This window comes from Neovison vison, chromosome 2 (genome assembly GCF_020171115.1).
Source record: "Neovison vison isolate M4711 chromosome 2, ASM_NN_V1, whole genome shotgun sequence".
In the NCBI taxonomy this organism is placed as follows: domain Eukaryota; kingdom Metazoa; phylum Chordata; class Mammalia; order Carnivora; family Mustelidae; genus Neogale; species Neogale vison.
In genome coordinates, this window is record NC_058092.1 from 159,795,685 (window position 1) to 159,819,337 (window position 23,653).

The window sequence follows — 23,653 nt, forward strand, 5'->3', positions numbered from 1 at the left end:
TGTTACATGAGTTCTCTTCAACCCCCAAAGCAAGATGAAGTAACCCACCTAATAAGACCCCTTTTCCCTTAAGGAAGGTGATCCTACCCCAAATAATCCTTCTTTTTTTTTTCTTTTTCTGTTTATGACTCCCTCATCCTTAAAAAACCTTTCCCATTCTAGAGCCCTTTGGAATTCCCCTCTGGTTTGCTAGATGGGATGTTGCTGGATTCCTGAATCAATTAATAAAGTCAAATAGACTTTAAAATTTACTCAGTTGAATTTTTCTTAACAGCTCAATGCTGTGCTCTGCAGGGGGAAGGTCACCCAGGGGTCTCACTCCCTCCTGTTGCTGGGTCTCATCTGACTTGTAAAAACCCATCCTAATCCCTGCTCAAGTGATTTACCACCACTCTCCTTTCTGGATTTATTGGTATCAATTACTGAAGTTCTTACCAAGGCATTTTAAATGGGTTTCCTGTGAACCACTGAGTATAGGTTTGTTTGGTTTTTTAATTTAATTTTATTTTTTCAGTGTTCCAAATGAGTATAGTTTTCATAGGGTGACAACTTCTCCATTGCGGAGACATTGTCTCTGTGAGAAGGTGTTCTCAGAGTTGTGAACCTGGCTCCAATCCTGGCTTGCTGTGTGACTCTGGACACACCCCTAACCCTCTCTGAGGTCCAGTCTATCTGTCAACAGGGCTTAGTATTTACTTCAGAGGAACGCTGTGACCATTTATTTAGGCTAAGAATACACACAGTTACCATGCTTGGTTTATCGGTTGTTTAAAAAATGTATTAGACTCTTGATGTAAATCGTTAATTTGTATTTGCTTTACAAAGTTAGAAATAAAAAGTCCCAGTCCCAGGACTCCTGGCAGGCCCGGGGGGAAGTGTCTGATGAACGAATGAAGGTCATTGCAATGCTTGTGGCTTTTTTGCAAGGTTCTAAACACACCTTCTGAACAGGTTTTGTTGTCACCGCCTTTTGCTGGGGTCGGGAGAGGGGAGAGTGTTCCTGATTCCCAGGGTCCAAGTGAGGGTGGAGGAAGCCATAAAGTCGAGATCAGAATCTTTGTATTTGGTCTAATTCCCAGTCCTTCCAGCTGTTAATACTATTGGCAAAGCTATTTAAATTTTCCATTTCTGGTTTTGTCCTTCCCACCTCCCAGGCAAAATAACCATAAAAAACACCTTTTCTGCTTGCTGTGCTCTCAGGCAAGTGGGGGTCTGCTAAAGGTTAAAGTTCCTTTTGTATTCCAGCCACCTTGGGCGGCACAAGGATGCCTGGAGCCTGTTTCCCCATCTCAGCACATTTGTCACAAGTCGGATGTTTTAGGACCTTATTGATTTGTGACGTCAGGCTCGTAACTCCGGGATTTACACCTGCTAGGGGTCCTTTCAGGGAGGAGACAGGCCACTAAGTTGCCAACTGAGTTCCAGGTCACAGGTCTTGAAACGCTTCTCCCTCCATGGGCTTCTGTTTTTTTATCTTTATGCTGTGAAGCGCCTGCTCCCTTTGATATGCTTTTCCTTTAATACGCCATCATTAAAAAAAATATGCTCTTTGGGGAACTGTTATGAGAGAATCTGAGTGGAAAGCAACGCACATACAGTAGACAGGAGTTGTTTCAAAAGTTTTCATTCTTCAATTAAATCTATTCAGTGCACCTACTCGGTATAAATTCAGCTCGGCATGGCATTTGGAACAACATTCCCTCTGCCAAGGTGGAGTTTGTGGTTTTATCTGTCTGTCGGTCTTAGCCCTCAAATCTCCAAGCAGGGCTGTCCATAGTAAAATGCTGACCCATAGCTCAAGTGGGGAAGGGTTAAAAAAAAAAAAAAATATATATATATATATATATTCCCCCCCCCCCCCGACCTTATTGAGCTAGAAGTGGCCACAGATCCCCGCCAAAGCTTACAATGTCCATCACGGTCTGGCCTGTCTATGGAGATCGCGAGGTGTTTTTGCTTGAATCATTAAATGAGTTCAGAAGACAAGAAGTCTTCTTTACAACAGTTTTCCATACACGTAAACGTCCTCTTCCAACATGATTAGCTGTTTCTCTCTCAGCTTCACCTTTCCCACTATGGACACCCACACGCGCGCACAGGCACACCCGCGCACCCACCCCCAAGTCGCAGGAGACCCTTCCCTGGCGCTGGGGTGGACGCTCCTTGGACTCGGCGGGCCAGGCCGGGCCGCGCGGTGGCACATGAGCAAGCCGGGCTGGCGGCGGGGGCCCCAGGGTCCCTAGCGCCGCGGGGGCGTCAGGCAGGCCTGGGTCCGCGCGCACTTCCGCCCGCCGCCGCCAGGGGCGCCCGGGGCCGTGCCGGGCCGCAGCGTGGGCGCGGGTCGCGCCGGGGTGGGTGTGGCCGCAGATGGGGCTGCGGGCCGGCAGAGCGCGCGGGCCGGCAGAGCGCTCCAAGCAGGCGGTGCCACCCCGGCCAGGAGCTTGTGGGCTGGCCTGCGCGGAGCCGCCGGACGTCTCGGGAGCAGGGCGCGGGGCCATGGGGCCGGGCACGGCGGCCTTCCTCGGGATGCTCTTGGTCTGGGCGGCGCGGCCCTGGAGCCCGGCGGCGGCGGGGGAAGCTCGTGAGTACGCCTGTCCTCCGGGAACTTGCCCGGCTCTTGGGATTCGTGCTCTCCTGAGCGCGCGGGTTTGCAGAGGCACCGCTGCGGGGTGCGGGGAAGGGGCGTCCCGAGGCAGCGCGCCGCGTCCCAGCGCCCGCAGCGGGGCTCGCCGGGCTTTACCCTCCCGCCAAGTCTCAAGCACAGCTAACTGGGTATTTGCGGTGTTCCTGCAGGGAGCGGAGTCTTTTGGGGACAGCCCAAGTTCTGGCCGAGCCCAGGCCCGCTCGAGAACAGGCAGGGGGCTGGCGCCCGAGGCGGGGCAGGCCGGCGGGGCCGTGTCTCTCGGGCGCTGGAGGTGCGGGCTGTGGGAGCCAGGTCCGCGCGCTGCGGGTCCTGCATTAGCGCGTCTGCAGTGCGCGCCCTGCTGATTCCGCGCCCTGGAGCCCGCATCCCGCCCCGGACCGGCCCCGCAGCTCGGGGAGACCAGACCCCTGGCGCCCCCGGGGAGTGCAGCCTGCCTTCCGCGCTCGCGTCAGGTCCGGCTCCGCTCGGTGATGGGTGCAGAGCTCGTCGAGGCCAGAGCCTGCGGCCCCCGGAGAGCTCGGGCTGATCCCGTCCAAAGACGCCGCTGCACGTCCAGAGGCTTGGCCCTCCGTGGATTTCACTCTGAACGTCAGGAAAAGTTGGAAGACTGTTGCTCAGACTGAAATCGCCATCCGAGGCTTTTCTTCCGTTAAGGGGTTTTAAGAAAGTCCCTCTTGTCTTCTCTCCTGGCCCCTATTCCTTTCAAGAAAAAGAAAAGAAAAGAAAAAAACAAAAACAAAACAAAACAAAACAAAAACAAACAAACAGATCAGGTGTAGGTCAAGCTGGTGTGCGTTTCAAGAAAGCGCTAGCAGGCTCGTTCAGAAACTGACCTTGCTGGGGGTGTCCGGATTCAGCCCTTGCAAGGCGGCTGGCTCTGCTCTCACCGGGAAGTTGGCTAAAGTGAAAAAGCTTTGCACCTGAAGTTACTGTCCCACTCCTTCATCCGTGGATGCTGGAGGGCCGTGATGTTTTTGTGGTATCATCAGCTAGTATTAGCTCATTTAATGTCATATTGGGTATGAGTCACTCCTCAAAATGAGCCTTAATCTCTTTTCAGTAAATATTGCCCTGTGTTTCAGTCACAATTTTAATTTAGCTTGGTATGACAACTGCTCTGAATTAATTAAAATGGGGGAATTTAGGTAAAATCAGGTCCTCAGATCCTGCAATAGAGCTCTTGTCATTTTGCTAAGAAATTAAAAACGACCACTACGAATGATCCATTGATATTAGTAAATTGTAGGATGATTCACGTCCTACTCTGAAGTACCATTAAAAAGTCACTGGAGGTTACTCCTACTTAAAGGAAAAGATGCTTCAAAAATCCTTCCTGTGAGGGAGAGCAGAGTGCCGTGTTGACTTTCTCATCTCCGTGGTGCTGATTACAGCGTATTGGCAAGATCGGTTGTTGTGGTATTTATTTTCACTTAGTGTTTTACTCCCTGAAACTCACGGAGGTATCAGGCTCTATCACACTGAACATCCTTCTTCAGAATCTTGTGCTCTGGGATGTTCTGTGTCTGAATATCCATGCAGACACTTGGGTCAGAGATGAGCTGGGTGTCCAGGCTCAGCCCCCTGGGTCTCGGGCTGACTGTCCAGGTGCTGATGCTAGTCTGTGCTTTTCAGCCTGTGTGTTTAGGTATATTTAGTACTCTTATGAAAAGTTCAGTAAATTCAAGAGCGCATGTACATTTGCAATGGAAGGATGTCTTAGACACTCAGGTTAAAGTCCTTGATCAGATCACCACAGAGATGACACCTTCACGCATCGAGTATATGTTTCAATGACTTTGCAGATTTAAAGATTCATAGAGGCCATGCAGATGGCCTTTGATAATTTCTCAGTAATTTCATCTGGCCACATCATCTGTAAAAGTAGAAATAAATGGTCAATGAATCTCATGTCTAGATTCGCTAGTTTGACCAAATCAGTGTTTCTTTACTCCTGCATATTTGGGGCGTGTGTGTTGTAATGTGTGTACAAGCAAAATACATCAGCACGTATTTGCAATCCATTATTACGAAGTCAAGGTAGAGGGGTCTTTTTTGTTCTGCCCCAACATTTGAGAAATTCTCAAGGAGTTTTCCAGCAGTGTGGGGTTTAAGGTACAAACCAGAAATCTTGAAATGAATATTGCTGAAATCTTTTGTTGGCTATCCTCCTTGTTCCCCTCCCCACCCCGTTTTAGTGTTTTCAAAACTCAAATAATCCTGTCAGATAGAACTTTAAAATGAACAAACATGAAATATTCTTGAGCACTAGCTAGAAATTAATGAGAGTTGTATATGGGTAAAAAAAGACAAAGGTCTTTGCCCATGTAGACCCAAAGACAGAGTTACTCTCTTCAGAGCAAGTTGTCAGTAGTAAAGCAGCCAGCCAGGGGTCAGCCTTGGCAAGGTTCCAGCCAAACAGATCCTCTCAAGGAACAGGACTTGTTTAAAAGATTTGACATCTCAGAGATTACACATGTGCGGTACAAACATTTCTAATCAGTGAGAAATTTTATATCAGGAAGGTGATACATGGGAGGGAAAATATTTCTAATATCCATGACGTGGGCTTGTTTTGTTGCTCTGTATTCTCTGTCTTTTTGAAGATAAAACAAGCTGCATTCTGCAAAACAGGGCTTAGGACCTGAGTTTTTAAAAACGTGGACATCTCCATGGTCTGCCTTCTAGAACGCTCTGTCCTGAGATTAGTGTTCTAATACGGATCCGTCCTCTTAAATAACTCAAGAAGGAAGTTAGGATATAGATTCCAAGTTAGAGACCTGCTTTCTGGAAGTTGCTATGTAGGCTGTTGTTGGCTTCTTTACTTCCTATCAAGAGCCACAAATGGAAGAAGGTGATAGCTCTTTGCTTTAGAATTATGCTGGTGAGCCCACGATTCCTTTATGAATTCCAAGACCCTTTGGGAGGGAGAAGAGATATAATCTGAGTATGAAAACATCAACATTTGGGTTGTTGTTAACCAGTTTCTCAGATTGTGCTTCGCTCTGAAGGGTCATGTGTACGCCCTCCCCACTTGGGAACAATACAATTGGAAGGTAATTCACAGCTTAATTATTTTCCCCATGTAAGTAAAGTATAAGGTAGGGCTGACAGCTGTTGTCCCCTTTCCATCTCCACCAGAAAAGGACCCAAGCATATGTGAGAAACTTCAGTCGTTGATGGGATTATTTGACACATGTGATGACATTTTTACAGATCCAGGATTCTGTTTAGTGAGTATGACTGACTTGTTTTCACTTTGTTAAAGCTCGGTGCTTGTAATTTTCTCTAGAAGCTTCCTCTGAATCCTTCCTTTCCAAAGTGCCCTTCTTGTTGCAAGAAAGAAAGATATATTTCTGGTCCACTACAGGTGGGGTCCACACTTCTGTTCTAGGAGTGATCGTCTGAATTTGTTTTCATATACTGACACCTGTCCTCTTCCACAATAAATTCCTACATACATAGGAGAGATGTCTGACCATGACTGGGGGTGTGGACCAAGCCCATTTTAATGGCAGCCATGGGAAACCAAACCATGGTCTCCATGGGCCTCATAGTGTTGCCACCTCAGCTGGAAGATTTGTACCAGAATCCTTGGCTTCTTTATGTGCGGAAGCCGTACTGTGTCTTCCCTGATGCAGGTGTGTGAATATAATCCTGTAATAGAAATGATCACACAGTATTATCCCTTTAAAATATAAATGATCACACAGTATTATCCCTTTAAAATATAAATAATGTGTCTGATTTGGTATGATATTGAGGCCCTTGTAGTCTTCAAATCACCCTAACCTGGTGACACGATGAGCCTTTGTAATCTGGAATAAACCATATGGCTGCGGAACCTGGTAACTGGACATAATTCTACAATTACTAAGAGGTATAAAATCACAATCATGTGCTCACTTCGGCAGCACATATAATAAAATCACAATCATGTATTTATTTTTTAGAGAGAGTGAGCAGGCACACATGTGGGAGGGGCAGAGGGAGAAGCAAAGAATCCCATGCAGATCCCCCACTCAACACAGAGCCCCACGTGAGGCTCAATCCCCCAGCCCTGAGATCATGACCTGAGCCAAAATCAAGAGTTGGTCGCTCGACTGACTGCACCATGTGGGCGCCCCATGAGCTTTCATTTAAGTAAACATATTTGTCATGTATCTCTTCTCGAGGGTTTTGTTTTTCAGGAGCCTTGTTCTTTTAGTCGACATAGATTCTTGTAATTATTTGCTAAGTGTCGTTGACATTCTTTGTTACTGTCTGAGCATACATGATCTCTGGGCAGGCCGTGAGGGTAAGAGGCTCCATATGGTCTGTCAAGGCATTTCATCTTGACCAGTGTGGGCTAAACTCCTTCCAGGGTTTTCACTGGTTCTGGCTTCTCTTTGCCTCAGTAGCCTGCTCTGTGTTTGTCTGGAGGGAGCCCAGTCTTCTTCATTCATCAGCTGGGGCAGGAAGGGAGCCTGTCAGAGGGGTGCCCCTGGCGCGGTGAATGGGGCGTCCGTCCGCTCCTGCAGCAGTGAAGCGTGTTGGGCAAAATGAGCAGGGAATATATGGGGGCGTGCTGTAGCGCAGCGCAGTTCAAACAGTCTGGAAAGAGCCCGTGACAAACCAGTAAACAGACCCATATTTATAGCGTTTGAATGCACTTCCCAGAAATACTGAGGTGGTGAGGATGCTTTTGGGAAAACGGAGAAAACAAAGCAAAACCTCACACAGTCCGTGGTGATCCTCAACGCAGAGTGGTGGGCAAGAGCAGAGCCAGCTCTTCCAATTCTGGGAGACCCCCTATGCAGAACAGACAGAACGGCCTGAAGATACGTCATCAGGGATCCTCTGAGCCCTGGAAGGAGGTTTTGGGCAGAGGACTGGAGGTCATGAAAATCTGCTTTTTCAAGTTGATTTGGGGGGAAAAAACCCGAATCATTCAAAAATACTTCATAAAGGACCTATTCACTAACTGAAACCTTTCCATGAACTGAGCAAATTTCAAGTTGAATTTTCCCCATTAAATCAAAATTAGTCTTTGACTAAAAAAGTATACAATAGTTCCAACAATTTGAAAGTAGCAGAGCCAAGGGCCTCTCCCCACTAACTTTCTAGAGCCTTGAAGGCTTGGCTTCAACATACGAAATGCTTCAGAGTGACTTCTGCAGGATCCCACTCCCCCAGCCACCCATGGCCACTGTCGTGCTGCTGCTTTTGGCACAGGCTGGTTTGTGTTGAGTAACTTTTAAAGACTGAATTATTTATGTTAGCCTCTTTCTGAGAGGCATTAGACCATCCAAACAGACATACTTGTTATTCCTCGTTTGAATTCTATGGCATAGGATGACATGCTTTAAAGATGTCTTTTATCACATGTTGAGAAAAATTATACACAACTTGTAAATACTGTGGAAAGAGAGGACGACAGCATGGCCTTTGTACCGTCCCTCCGAGCATTGTTCCATAGACCCACACGATTGTCTAATTCTTCCAGATAAGGCAGCATGGCCAACTTGGTCATTTCCTGTTTGGTCAGAGCTTAGACACGAAGACCGTACATGTTACACTGATTTATTTTCAGATACAAGTGGTAACTATGAAGGTTTATTGCCCTGTCGCACTGCTGTAGGACAAGAAATGGTGTCATGTATCTCATCTGGGTGGGGTCTTTTACTACTGTTGAGTACTGTGGGTTAGACAGTTGTGGGGGATGTTTGGTATAGGTGCTGGGTTACTCATGCAGAGAAACGTGGAGAAGTCTGCTTCCTGAACTGGAGAATAAATTTGGCACTTGTTATTTTCAGGGACTATGACAAGCTGTAAGTTTTTAGCTTCCCGAGTAGGGCTTAGATGTGGCTTTCACAGAATCTATGGTTTGGGGTTCTGTCCCCGATTTAGTGGTTGTTGCCAGGGAGAAGGAATTTCCAGGCCATGCGTTCACAGGGCCACTGGGCCCGGGGCTGGTGGCCCTCATGTGGGGCTGGGGGTTGGTGACCTCCCGAAGGGCTGAGACCCAGCACTCCCCTGCTTGGTCACTGTCCTCCCCTTGTACCCTGGCTCGGTCTGCTCAGATGCCGCGGGCGTTTTCTCTGGGGCTTGTGAGCCCGCAGTTAAGTTGCCAGCTCAGATGACCGTGGGCGTGACCTGCTCCCTGGGGACATTAAATCAGGCCTTGCCTGCAGGACTGATGGCTCTAGTTAGTTCTTATTTTAACGTCTGCAAGTCCCCAGGACAACCAGAGAGCTCGACCCCGGAAGCTAAGCGCCTGGCGTGGGAGTGCTGCCCGGCCAGCAGGGGCAGCATGTCCTGCGTGTGGGTGTCGGCGTGTGTGCATGCCCGTGGGTGTGCCCATCAGCATGTGTGCATGTCCATGTGTGTGCGTGTCTGAGGGTGTGCACGTCCGAGCGTGTGCCTGTGTTGGTGTGTGTGTGACCACCCATGTGTGTGTCGGCACATGTGCACTTCGGTGTGTGTCTCCACACGTGTGCATGTGTCGGTGCATGTGCATGTCCACACGTGTGCATGTCAGTGCATGTGTGTGTCGGCATGTTTGCATGTGTCAGTGCTTGTGTGCATGTCGGTGCGTGTGCATGTCCGTACGTGTGCATGTCAGCGCGTTTGTGTGTGTCGGTGCATGTGTGTGTGTCGGTGCGTGCTTGTGTGCATGTCAGTGTGTGTGTGTGTCTGCACGTGTGCGCATCCGTGCATGTGCGTGTCCACGCATATGCGTGTCAGTATGCGCGCAGCCAACCCGAGGGTGCGGGTGGGCACGGAGCACTTCATAGCCGTCATGCGCAGAGCCTCTGTGAGCCTCATCCTCTCCCCGTGTCTGCCTGGACAGTGAGGCCAAGTGACCGCCTGGGCTGACGTGTGGGCTTGCGCTGGCCCTGGACTTCCTGTGTAGACCAGTGAGAAACGCAGCTGTCAGGACCAGGGCCCTGGCAAGCATCTTTCAGTTTCAAGTGGCAGAAAACCCCATCACATGGACTTACCCCAGGAGGGGAACTGTGGACACCCATCACTTCATTTTGGGCAGGGCTGGGGCCAGCGGATGAGGCTGTGCCTGGAGGCTTGGTCTCTGCTCCTCATCCCGCGGGGGCCCGGTGCTCTGGCGGTGCTCTTTCTGGCAGACCCACCGCCAAGGTCGGGCTGCCCAGCCACACCGCTAGGGACAACAACGCTCCACCCTGGCTGGACTCTGGCCCTCATTACTTCAGAGCAGTGTGTGCTTACTTACTTGTCCCTTGTTCCAAGCTCCAGGAAAGCAGGGACTTCTTGAGGGGACAGGGGGTAGTTCTGAGAGACAGCGGGCTGTTGAGTATGTAAACAGGCCAATGATTCACTTTCCCAAAACTTCTAGCCAAATCCCCAGATCTGACTCTCTGTATTGTCTCTGCTGGGCTGTGCCGTTCCTACCAGAGGACTGTGACAGGGAGGGGGTGGCCTTCTGACCCACCCAGGGCGGAACCAGGAAGGGATTGGGATTCAGTCCCTGACCCGGTGCTTTGCCTGTATCATCCTGTCAAGGAAGCAAAATGCACCATCCATTTAGGAAATTTGTTTAACATCTATGATGAAAGCATTGGCTTTCAGGCTCTTATCTGCTTCATATAGCAGATGGTCGCTTACATGTATGCCTCCTTCATTAGATTTTGAAATTCCTGAAAACAGAATCACATTTATTTGTCCCTACAGCTTGGCTGATGGTGCTAAGTATTTACCAAGAAAAGAAGAAATTAATACATTGAAAATATTCTATTTTGAAAGTATACAGAAGCCCTGCACCATCCTCATGGGTGCTTTATAATCATTCTTCAGGTAGCCTAGTAAAAAGTTAATTTTTACACGAGCATCTCTGAGCTCATCATTTGTCCATGGAAAGATCCCACTCACTGATTTTGAATGTTTCCTTTTCTTTTGGTTGAAAAATGCATGACAATTTCTGGCATGAGGCCAGGTATATGGTGCATGTTCTAAAAGCTGCTGGTACCCTAAGGAGACACTGAAAACGTGTCAGGGACACTACCCAAGACCAATGTGCAGGAACGAGGAGGCCTCTGGGCAGGGACCCTTGGATGAGATGTCTGTTTGTTTCTAGGGAGATCCTATATCAAGCCTGAGCTGGGCTCCATATTCGGGGTGTGAAATAGAGGTGCTTGGGAGCAGTGTGTCACTGGAGGGCCCCAGAGGCCTGGTTCACCCACTAGATGCTTGAAGCCATATGTCAGCCCAGTGGGAAAGGCTGACTATACAACACGGCAGAAGACAGGGAGGCCGACAGATGGCCCCTGCACCTTAGTGTGGCTGTCCACTGCCATCTGGGCAGCCAGGAGGCTGTGTTCATTTGAGGCACAGCTGTCTCTGGCTTGGCAGCCGTGGACTTGTGGCTAGGAACCCAGCACACCCAGAGCAAGCTCCTGTGGGGTCTCAGGCTTGACTCCCCTGGTCTGGGCTGGGGGATCTTCCCAGCCAAAAAATCCTGCTACTATTATAGAAAATGTTTATGACTCAGGGACTTGAGGGCTTGATGGTGCCTAGAGAATATCTCTACTTTCAAATGAAGATTGCTTTTGACCCTGTTTTCAGAATGACGTAGTGGGGGCACTGTTTCCGTGGAGCTGACTCCGGAAGCATCCTTTCAAGTAGCACAGAACTAAAACTTAACAGAGAGGTGTGTGGGGGGCGGTTAATTGAAGTGTGGTCGGTACCCATGCACAGCATAGTGACTGGATAGTGACTGGCTAGCTGTCTCCTTCATGCTGTGCTTACAGGGAGGGGGACGACCATCTGTCACCAGACAACCCAACTTCCATGCCACTCACTACTCCCAGGCTGTACCCTTCATGCCATGACTTACTCATTTTGGAACTGGAAGCCTCTATCTCCCCTTGCCCTGCTCCCATTTTTGCCCATCCCCTCTTGCCACCACCAATTTGTTCTTTGTATTCCTGGGTTTCTTTCTGCCTTTGTTCATTTTGTTTTTTTAGATTCCACCTAGAAAATGAAATAATATGGCATTTGTCTTTTCTGTCTGGCTTATTTCACTTAGCATAATATCTTCTAGGTCCATCCATGCTGTTGCAAATGGCATGATCTCATTCGTTTTTATGGTTTTTATAACCATAATGGATAAAGAAGAAGGGATATGATATATAGGCGTATCACCTCTTCTTTATCCATTCATCTATTGATGGACAGGAAGGTTGTTTCCATGTTTTGGCTTTTGTAAATAATGCTGGAATAAACTTGCAGGATACGTGTGTCTTTTCTTTTAGTGTTCTGATTTTCTTTAAGTAAATATCTAGTAATAGGATTACTGGATCATATGGCATTTCTATTTTTAATTTTTTAAGAAGACCTATTTATTTATTTTAGAGAGAGAAAGAAAGAGAACCCAAATAGGGGAAAAGGCAGAGGGAGAGGATCTACAAGCAGATTCCCTGGTGAGCATGGAGCCTGAGGTGGGGCTCCATCTCATAACCCAGGAGATCAAAACCTGACCTAAAAACCATGAGTCAGATGTTTAACCAACTGAGCCACCCAGACACCTCTATTTTTAAATTTTTTTTTTGTGGAGGAACTTAATACTGTTTCCATAGTGGATGCATGAATTTACATTCCCACCAACAAGGCATGAGGGTTCCTTTTTGTCTACATCCTCATGAACACTTGCTATTTCTTGTCTTTTTGAGTTTAACCATTCTGACAGGTACGAGGTGATATTTCACTGTGGTTTTGATTTGTGTTTCCCTGATGCTGAGTGACCTTGAGCATCTTTTCATGTGTCTGTTGGCCATCTGGATGTCTTCTTTGGAAAAATGTTTATTCAAATCTTCTGCCCATTTTTAATCACATTATTTATCTATTTATCTTATCTATTTAATCACATTATTTATCTTTTTATCTGGCTATTTTTTTCAGAAGTCTTCTAGGATACATAGTATCTGGCCACCAATACAGATGGTTCGACCTTTGTGATTGTTAAATGAGTGTTAGTCTCCAAGCCAGACATATCTATATGTACTTTAGGATGCAATCTCAGTTAAAGAGGGTATGAAGACACCGATGTGGACCCCTAGAGAGGGAGCATTCTGGCTTGATTCTGAAAGATTAGGGTTAATGCTCTCTCTTCAATTTGTTCCTGTTCCCTTTTCTTTAATTATTCCACTACTCACTTGTTCAAACCCTCCATGTCTCTAGAACTGATGAGCGATAGTTGTCTCCATGGTTTCCCTGTTGTCAATTTACCTCCTCCTAATCTGGTTTATTTTAGCCAGAGTAATCTTTCTAAAGATGGTCTTACTTTCCCTGGTAGAACTTCCAGTATTTTCTTATATCACACACACACACTCCTTGGAAGGTCCCTTCTCTTCACTCACTGCTTTCATCTCCTCCTTTAACTGACCTTGAACTACAGATACCTCACTGCACTGACATTCTCACCAGGGCACGAGCGCGCTCTCTCTCTCTCTCTCTCACATACACACACACACACACACACCAGTTTCCATTTCTGTATCCTGATGTCTTGTCTTCCTATTGAATGTGTTTTGCTCCTGCAATCATCTAGGCTCATGGATCCATGTCCAGGAAACACATACCTACAATAAAAATAAGAACAAAACAGCTAGAAGAAACAAAGCATCACGAGGGAGAATCAGAAGAAATGAGAAACTGCACAGATAAAAATAAATGTAGATACTGAGATCAATTTAGAATGTACAATTTGTTGTATAGGTGTAAGGAAATAAAAGATGGAGAGAATGGCGAGAATAAGGATGATCAAAATGATTGAGCAGAACTGAAAAAGAACAGTGTTGAAATGAAATTCTTTATCGTTGGTGTAAAGAATTCAGTGGCTGCTAACATGGCAAATTAGACACAGGTGGAGAGAGACTTAGCAAATTAGAAGACAGTCGTGGAATAAAGAACCAGCATATTCCATAGGGAGACAAGAAGGCAAGAAATATGAAAACCAGGCCAAGGGGCAGGGAGAACAAAAGATCTGTGTCAGATAGGAGTTCTGGAAGGAGGAGATGTGGAAAGAAGAAACACTTAAGATGTGTTTCTATGGAAAGGTGATCTATAGAGGCCATCTATAGAAATTGCCCAGAATTGAAGAGTCACCAATCTTTCGATTCAGGAAGACCTTCAAATCCCTAGTAATACAAAAATATTACCACCCACAGCTATACTTTATGTTGGAACTGTTGAACCCCAGAATAGAGAGAAGCTGGTAAAAGTGGTCTGAGAGATGAATGACAGACAATAAAAGCAGGAACATGAACTCTTAAGTTTGTGAGGGAATAATTGCCAGCCAGGAATTGTAGACTTATTGCTTTACAGTTCAAGAATGAAGGTGAGATAAAGACATGCATCAGGTGGTGGGTATTATAGAGGGCACAGATTGCATGGAGCACTGGGTGTTGTGAAAAAATAATGAATACTGTTTTTCTGAAAATAAATAAATTAATTAAAAAAAAGACATGCATAGAAAAAATGAAATCCAAAAGTATGAAAGACCAACAAAGCTTCACTAAAGAAATGTTGATGGGTAAGTTTAGCAAGAAAGGACATGATTACAGAGGGCAGTACAAGACGTGAAAATCTAGGAACTAGTGTGCAAATCTGATCACACATTTGAGTAACAATAAAGCCGTATGTACAACATCAATGTGCAGTTTTTGCAATTAAAAGAAAGAAGACAGGTCTACATGAGCAATGGAAAGCCAACATGGAAAGGAGTGATCAGACATAAGGCATTTTTATGATCCTTGCATTATTTTGTGGAGGGAATTAAAATCAGTTTGATTGTAAGCTTTGTTAAATTGTAAACTAGAGTGTAGTATAATATTTTAAGGAGGCCCACAAGAAGAATAGTAATAGGAAGTATACCTTTCAAGCCAATAGAATTTAAAAAATGGGCTAGGTGGGGGACAGATTTCAGACTATTCAAAAGAAAGCAAGAAAAGAGGGAAAGAAAAATAAGAAAGTTTTGGATAAAATAGGCAAACAAGTACATAAAATAAACTGTAATGAAGTGATAAGGATATAGAGATTTGAAGAAATTATTTCCAGCTTTTATATTTTGGGTATATAATATATTGGACAATATTATTCAGGCTTTCAACTATATATAGAATATTTACATTTTGGGGCACCTGGGTGTCTCAGTGGGTTAAAACCTCTGTCTTTGGCTTGGGTCATGTTCTCAGGGTCCTGGGATCGAGCCCCGCATCGGGCTGTCTCTGCTCAGCAGAGAGCCTGCTTCCCCACCTCTCTCTGCCTGCCTCTCTGCCTACTTGTGATCTGTTTGTCAAATAAATAAATACAATCTTTAAAAAATAAAGACTATTACATTTTTACTTGACAAAAAAAAACAACAAAAATCAAACCCAGTTTTAATAAATTTGAAAGAAAATCTTCTGCACAGCAAAGGAAACAGTCAAAAAAACAAAGAGGCAACCCACAGAATGGGAGAAGATATTTGCAAATGACAGTACAGACAAAAGGTTGATATCCAGGATCTATAATGAACTCCTCAAACTCAACCCACACGAAACAGACAAACACATCAAAAAATGGGCAGAAGATATGAACAGACACTTCTCCAATCAAGACATACAAATGGCTATCAGACACATGAAAAAATGCTCATCATCATTAGCCCTCAGGGAGATTCAAATTAAAACCACATTGAGATATCACCTTACACCAGTTAGAATGGCCAAAATTAACAAAACAGGAAACAACATGTGTTGGAGAGGATGTGGAGAAAGGGGAACCCTCTTCCCCTGTTGGTGGGAATGCAAGTTGGTGCAGCCTCTTTGGAGAACAGTGTGGAGATTCCTCAAGAAATTAAAAATAGAGCTTCCCTATGACCCTGCAATTGCACTCCTGGGTATTTACCCCAAAGACACAGATGTCGTGAAAAGAAGGGCCATCTGTACCCCAATGTTTATAGCAGCAATGGCCACAGTCGCCAAACTATGGAAAGAACCAAGATGCCCTTCAACGGATGAATGGATAAGGAAGATGTGGTCCATATACACTATGGAGTATTATGCCTCCATCAGAAAGGATGAATACCCAACTTTTGTAGCAACATGGACGGGACTGGAAGAGACTATGCTGAGTGAAATAATTCAAGCAGAGAGAGTCAATGATCATATGGTTTCACTTATTTGTGGAGCATAACAAATAGCATGGAGGACAAGGGGAGTTAGAGAGGAGTAGGGAATTTGTGTAAATTGGAAGGGGAAGGGAACCATGAGAGACTATGGACTCTGAAAAACAGTCTGAGGAGTTTGAAGTGGCGGGGGGGTGGGAGGTTGGGGTACCAGGTGGTGGGTATTATAGAGGGCACAGCTTACATGGAGCACTGGGTGTGGTGAAAAAATAATGAATAATGTTTTCCTGAAAATAAATAAATTGAAAAAAAAGTAGAAGAAATTTTCCTAAAACTGAAAAGGAATAATATTCGATTACAGAAGCTCTTGTTGTGCTGAGTTAAATAAATGGAAAACAATAATGGGAATTGTTGAATGAAGATAGTGGAAGTGGGAAAAACAGGGAAATATGGTCCTAGTTTTGGTCACCAAAGATAATGGTGTAAGCTGATTTGCTATAATGAAATGAGAGCTGGTTTGGCTTCATTGGAACAGTAAGATTAGAAGCAAAAGGAAAAGCAGAAATAAATACAAGTTATGAGGGAAAATAACTTTTTCATTGGAAATTTAGTCATGAGTAGGGAGAATGACAAGGGAGGGTAAACTTTTGCTAATGGTCTTTCGGAAATAAGTAAAATTTTGCTTGAGGCATTGTTCAAAAACTGAGAGTAAGCATTGTGTTAAAAATAGAAGGATAATCAGCAAAAAACGAATTAAATGAGATATTTTGCATGCTGTGCAACATCGTGAAATTTTTTCCTCTTTAGGAAAAAATGTTTTCTGTTTCATATTTTAATTTGGTTGTATGTCTATTCATTCATTTTTCTCTTATCTGATATTGAGAATATTCTTGATTAAACAATGAAAATGTGTTTTTGCTTGAAAGCAGGAGAATGGGATCATTTAAATGTGTGGGCTTTCATCTGATCTCCTTCACTTATGAACCGCTGTTAGGGTTACAGTGATAATCCTAAGTGTGGCTGTTGGCACCTTGGGTGGATTTGGGTGGCAGAATTTAATTCGTGCTCGTAGCACTTTACTCGTATACTTGCAATGTTATTAAGTTTCAACAATTACTGCTGATAAATTACAGAGGCATTTTTCTACAGGTGTCCGAAATCTTGAGCTATCTCTTATGTTTTAAAACAGAAAAAACATTGGATTTTATCATGCATTTTTCTGTTAGAATCTGGAGTTTTCTGAGATTAGCAGATTTGTATCTTTTATAAACTAATTTTAAGTTCTGTGATCTTATATAATGCCTAGATGATGCAGATAGAGAAGATTATAGAAGAAAAGGCAGTATATATACATAGTGTGTTTTGACACATGCTGTGAATTTTAAGTCTCTACTAGCTGCCGAACATTTCAGCATTTCCCCTTGTCTTTGACATGAGTGCTGTATCTCAGCATGGCTTGAAAGATTAGTAGAGGAGTGAAAAAAAACCCACCCTCTTCTGGTGAATTTTGAAAAGAAATGTTTGGTTGCACCCTTGGAAATAACACCAAATAGATATATTACCTTTGTAAATGTGTCTAGTGAGATACTGGAAAAAGTACCATTTTATTCAATGGTGATCTAGTTTGTATTTGCTTGATGCACACACACACACACACACACACACACACACTTCCTAAAAATGATTGGATTTTCCACTTGTGTAACAGCAGTGGTCTCTAGTTTTGAATAAACATGAACCATTAAACAAAATGATTGTTTTATGGAAATTTTTTGGGCAGAGACCCAAGTTTTTAGTGAACGGTTACTATTTAAATTCAAATAATTTTTAGTTAAACTTTACATTAAACAGCAATGCTGTCGTGTACCAGGACCTCAGTGGGCTATTCCAGAAAATATTTAGCTGTGAGTGGATTGTACTTAAACTTTCAGAATCATCAAATTCCATAATATAAGAACTTTCCTCCCCTCTATGTATCTTGTATACATTCTTGGAGCTCTACAAAGAAATTACTGCCTTGTGTTTTCCTCCCTCCAACAAAATGGGGAAAACCAGTATTTTGTGGAAGGGTCATGTACAAATATTCATGCTTGGGCTGCATTGATTGTACCTGCTGTCACCAACTGCAGACTCTTTTGAACAACTGTCCTTGTTGACTCTGTCAGAGGAAAGAAGAAGGGAGGGAGGGAGACAAGGAAGAAGGGAGGATGGGAGAGAAGCAGGAGAGAGAGCTAAAGGCAGGTGGATCTAAATGACAAAGCTTGTGACTAGATGTTCATCAGTGGTCACACCAGATTTTGAACCTCCCAGATGAGTATTTAAAGCACAAAATACATATTTCTTTGCAGTGGCATGTATTCTGTTTCTCATTCTCATGAAGCAGTGAGTCTTTAGCTTGGGAATATGCTAGTTATTTTGTATTTGTTGTTTTAAATACTTTCCAGTGAAAATGCCCAAATACTAAATATTCTTTCCAAGATAATCAGTTCGAGTCACCTAAGCCTTGTCCTAAAAAATTCAACTATTGGTGATAATATTTATGGCAAATAGGATAGGGTGGTGTTGGCTGTATTTAGTTAAAATTTGTCAGTCCTTAAAGTCATGTGGACTTGCAGGAGAAACATTCCTTAAAACATAAATGAACATCGAAATTCTTTCATGTGTCCTCATAAATTTTTTTTATCTATTTATTTATTTGACACAGAGAGAGAGATCACAAGTAGGCAGAGAGGCAGGCAGAGAGAGAAAGAGGAGGAAGCAGGCTCCCCGCCAAGCAGAGAGCCCGATGCGGGGCTCTATCCCAGGACCCTGAGACCATGACCTGAGCTGAAGGCAGAGGCTTTAACCCACTGAGCCACCCAGGTGCCCCTCCTCATAAATTTTTAAAAAATTTGTTCTGTCATTTTCGATGGTCTTACCATCAGATAGTAGAGAGGGAATGAAATAACTTTTTTTCCAAATTTTTGGTGGTGCAAATTGAGAAACTTAAAAAATTTGTCTAAAAGTTTCAAAATAAATTATGTATTCCCCCAAGAAATATTTATTAGCTGTTGCTCCATGAAGCAGCTTACGGAAGCACCATCTATAGAATGAAGCTACATGATTTAATGAGAATCACAGTATTTTGGTAACGTGTGTGAACAATGTCTGAACAAAACAATTAGGCACACTCCATTGTTCTGTGGCCATTTTAACAACATGAGTAGAGTCTGTGGGATATTAGACTCTGTCCCTCGAAATGGATAGTTCAGATTTACAGGTCACCAAGGCAGTTCTCCAGCTGGTGAGCTACAACTAGTTAAATTCTTTTTAAACTCAAGGTTTAGGGCCACATCAATACCAACATGAGTTGACAGCTGACTTTCTCAAGTGCGGCCCTCTGAGTAGGAGCAGGAGAGGGTTTCAGATTCTTGCAGTCGTGTTTCTTACCTGCTGATTCACCAGCCCTGGTTTAAACGCTACCCAGAGAACACAGCGGGGGTGCCCGGCTGCTCCGGTGACAGCAGGTGGCCCATGGAGCTGCTGTGTCCCGAAGTGAAGCCTGCAGGCTTTTCCTATGAGGACGAACTTGGTTGCTTGGGAGGCATGAGCTCAACACCTGTCAAGATGAGATATAACTTAGATATGGACTTCAGAAAGTCGCTCTCCACCTTGTGGCCCCGCTGAATTCAGCATGTTTATCAGATGCCTGCCCCGTGCTGGGCAGTGTGCTAGAAGCTGAGGAAATAAAGATAAATACTGGTTCTTTACAAGACCTGTGGATCCTCCATGAGAAGCAGGATGAGTCATTAAAAATGGTGCCAGTTGTAATGCTGAACCACAGTCACCATTGGGTGTCCATGCCTTTTGCTGACTATAAGTTCTTTGGAGACCATAGTGGATAATTATTGAGATCATTAAAATTCTGCCTTTCAAGTGGTGCAAATTGTTGGCTCTTTAGTGCGTGGAAGGAGGGCAACCCAAGGAAAACCTAGAACAGTTCTCCCCCAGGGCTGAGGTTCCTCTGAGGTTGGGAAGTCACACAGTTTTGCATGATTTTAAAACCAGGAAGGAAGAGATTTGAATTTTTCAGCAAAGCACTAGAGCAGAATTTCAGTCTTCTTGACATAGAGCTGGAATAAAATCAGTGTAAAAATGAACTGTTTGTGTCTTGTTGCAGGGAAGTTATTTGGATCACAGCCTTTATTCTTTTTTTTCTTTGAGTTTTTAAAAATTAAATTAATTTTTATTCAATTTTTACTCAAGTATAATTAATATACAGTATTCAAGTATAATAAATATGCTAACTTTAGGGGTACAATATAATCATTCAGCCCTTCCATGTATTACTCAGTGCTCATCACGATAAATATATTCTTTTTTTAAAATTTATTTTCAGCACAACATTATTCTTTATTTTTGCACCACATCCAGTGCTCCATGCATTCTGTGCCCTCTCTAAGACCCACCACCTGGTACCCCAACCTCCCAGCCCCCCACCAATTCAAACCTTTCAGATTGTTTTTCAGAGTCCATAGTCTCTCATGGTTCACCTCCCCTTCCAATTTACCCCAACTCCCTTCTCCTCTCTAGCTCCCCATGTCCTCCATGCTACTTGTTATGCTCCACAAATAAGTGAAACCATATGATCATTGACTCTCTCTGCTTGACTTATTTACTCAGCATAATCTCTTCCAGTCCCGTCCATGTTGCTACAAAAGTTGGGTATTCATCCTTTCTGATGGAGGCATAATACTCCATAGTGTATATGGACCACATCTTCCTTATCCATTCATCCGTTGAAGGGCATTTTGGTTCTTTCCACAGTTTGGCGACCATGGCCATTGCTGCTATAAACATTGGGGTACAGATGGCCCTTCTTTTCACTCCATCTGTATCTTTGGGATAAATACCCAGGAGTGCAATTGCAGGGTCATAGGGAAGTTCTATTTTTAATTTCTTGAGGAATCTCCACACTGTTCTCCAAAGTGGCTGCACCAACTTGCATTCCCACCAACAGTGTAAGAGGGTCCCCCTTTCTCCACATCCCCTTCAACACATGTTGTTTGCTGTCTTGCTAATTTTGGCCATTCTAACTGGTATAAGGTGACAGCATTTATTCTCAAGTAAATTCTCAGTTGTTGATAAAAAGAAAGCCTTTGCTTTTTAGGAAGCATTATTTTTGGAGCAATTTTAGGTTCTCAGTGAAATTATGCAATGTAAAGGGATTTCCCATATTCCCTCTCTCCCCACACATGCATGGCCTCCCCTATTACCAGTAGTCACCCCACAGTGCTTCCTTCCTTCAAACTGATGAACCTGTTATCACTCAGAGCTCATGCTTTATGTGAGGGGTCACTCTGAATGCTGTACACTCTATGGGACTTGCCAAATGTATAAATACCTATATCCACCATGACAGTGCCCTACAGAGTAGCTTCACTGCCCTAAGAGTCCTGGCGCTCCACCCTCCCATTCATTCCAGTCTACCTCTTAAACTCTGACAGCTACTGATCTTTTTACTGTCTCTATAATCTCGCTTTTTCAAAGTGTGTAGCCTCTTCAAATTGGCTTCTTTCACTTACTAATATGCACTTAAGGTTCCTTCATGTTTTTTCATGGCCTGATAGCTCACTTCTCTTTAATGCTGAAAAGATCCCCTTGTCTGGTTGTGCTACTGTTTTTTTAGCTATTTGCTGACTAAAGGACACTTTCTTTGACTTCAGGCTTTGGCCATCAGTGAGTAAAGCTGCTAGAAATGGCATGTGTGTGTTACTGTGTGGACATAAACTTTCAATTTCTTTGGGTAAATACCAAGGAGTGCAGTGGTTGGAATGCATGGAGGGAGTATACTTAGTTTTCTGAGAACCTGCCAAATTGTTTTCCAAGAAGACTGTACCATTTTGCACTCCCACCAGCAATGGATGAGGGTTCCTGCTGCCCTCTGTCCATGCGGGCATTTTATGTTGGCCCAGTTCCAGGTGTCAGCCATGCTGATGGGCTTATGGTGGTATCCCATTGTTTTAATTTCCATTTCCCAGATGACAGGTAATGTTGGGTCTCTTGTCATCTGCTTATTTGCCATCTGCACATCTTCTCTGTTGAGGTGCCAGGAAGTCTTTGGACCGATGTTTAAACGAAGTTTTTTTTTTCTTTTTAATTATTGAGTTTAAGAATTCTTTTTATATTTTGGAGAGTGGTTCTTTGCAGATGTATGTTTTGCAAATATTTTCTCCCAGTCTGTGACTTGTCTTTTCATTTTCTTGAAAGTGCCTTTTGCAGAGCAGAAAATTCTTCCATCAACACCAGCATGTCAATCCTTTCTATCATAGATCATGCCTTTGGTGTTGCATCTAGAAAGTCATTTGCAAACACAGGTCATCTGGATTTTCTCCTGTGCCATCTTTTGGGAATTTAATTGTTTTGTATTTTACAGTTAGAACTGTGATCTATCTGAGTCAATTTTTGTGAAAGGTGAGAGTCTGTGTCTAGACACTTGATGTCGCATGTAGATGCCCAGTTGTCCCCATGCCATTTGCCGAACAGCCCGTCTTTACTCCATTGGATGACTTTGCTCCTTTGTCAAAGATCGGTCGGCTCTATTGTGTGGGCCCACTTCTGGGCTTTATTCTGTTCCATTGACCCATTTGTCATTTCTTTTGCCAATACTGCATTGTCTTCACTGCCACAGCTCTGTAGTAGGTCTTGAGTTAGCTGGTGTCAGTCCTCCGATTTAATATTCTGTTGGCTGTTCTGGGTAGTTTTTCTCTCCATGTAAACTTTAGAATGGTTTGTTGATATCTACAAAATAACTTGCTGGGATTTTTATGGATTTGCCTTGAATTATAGACAAAATAGGAAGAGCTGACCTCTTGACAGTATTGAATGTTCCTGTCCTTAAATGTAGACTATCTCTCCATTTATGCAGTTCTTTGATTTATGCATCAGTTTTTTGTAGCTCTCCTCATACAGATTGTGTCCATGTTTTGTTAGATGTATGCCCAAGTATTTCATACTTTTGGATGCTCATGTAAATAGTGTTGTGTTGGGTTTTTAAAAAGATTTTATTTAAATATTTGATGTAGAGAGAGATCACAACTAGGCAGAGCAGCAGGCAGAGAGAAAGAAGGAAGCAGGCTCCCTGCTGAGCAGAGAGCCTGATTCGGGGCTTGATCCCAGGACCCTGAGATCATGACCTGAGCTGAAGGCAGAGGCTTTAACTCACTGAGCCATCCAGGTACCCCACGGTGTTGTGTTTTTAATTTCAAATTCAACCTGTTCATTGCTGGTATATAAGAAAGGATCAACTTTTGTATATTAATCTTATATCTCATATGCTGCTATAATCTCTTGCTAGTTCCAGGTTTTTGGTCAGTTCTTTTGGATTTTCTACATAGATGATCATGTCATTTGTGAACAAAGATTTCTTCCTTCCCAATCTGTATCTCTTTTATTTCCTCTTCCTGCCTAACTGCATTAATTAAGACATCTAGTCGGATATTGAAAAGGAAGGGGGAGAGGGAACAACCTTGTCTTGCTCCCAATCTCAGTCGGAAAGCTTCAAGTTTCTTACCTGTAGGTGTGATTAAACTTTAGGTTTTTGGAAGATACTCTTTTTCAAGATGAGAAAGTTCCCCTCTGTTCCTTGTTTAAGAGTGTTTACGACAAACAGGTATTGCATTTTGTCAAATACTTTCTTCTGCATCCCTTTATATGATTGTATGGTTTTCTTCTTTAGCTTCTTGATGTGGGTGATTATATTAATTGCTTTTTGAATGTTGAAGCAGCCTTGCATACCTGGGATGAATTACACCTGCTCTCTTTGTACATTGTTGGATTCAATTTGCTAATACTTTGTTGAGGACTTTGCTTCTATGTGTATAAGAGATTTTGGTCTATGGGTTTCTTGTAAT

The 23,653-nt window shown here is 43.8% G+C and overlaps 1 protein-coding gene across 1 annotated transcript in view; it reads left to right on the top strand.

Moving 5' to 3' along the window:
- Nucleotides 1–2,496: 2,496 nt before the first annotated feature.
- LOC122900625 (contactin-associated protein-like 3) overlaps nucleotides 2,497–23,653 on the top strand; it is a 205,183-nt gene continuing 184,026 nt past the window's right edge. The window contains exon 1 of the mRNA XM_044239395.1: nucleotides 2,497–2,581. Within this exon, the coding sequence (XP_044095330.1) occupies nucleotides 2,497–2,581 (85 nt within the window). The remainder of the gene's footprint in view (nucleotides 2,582–23,653) is intronic.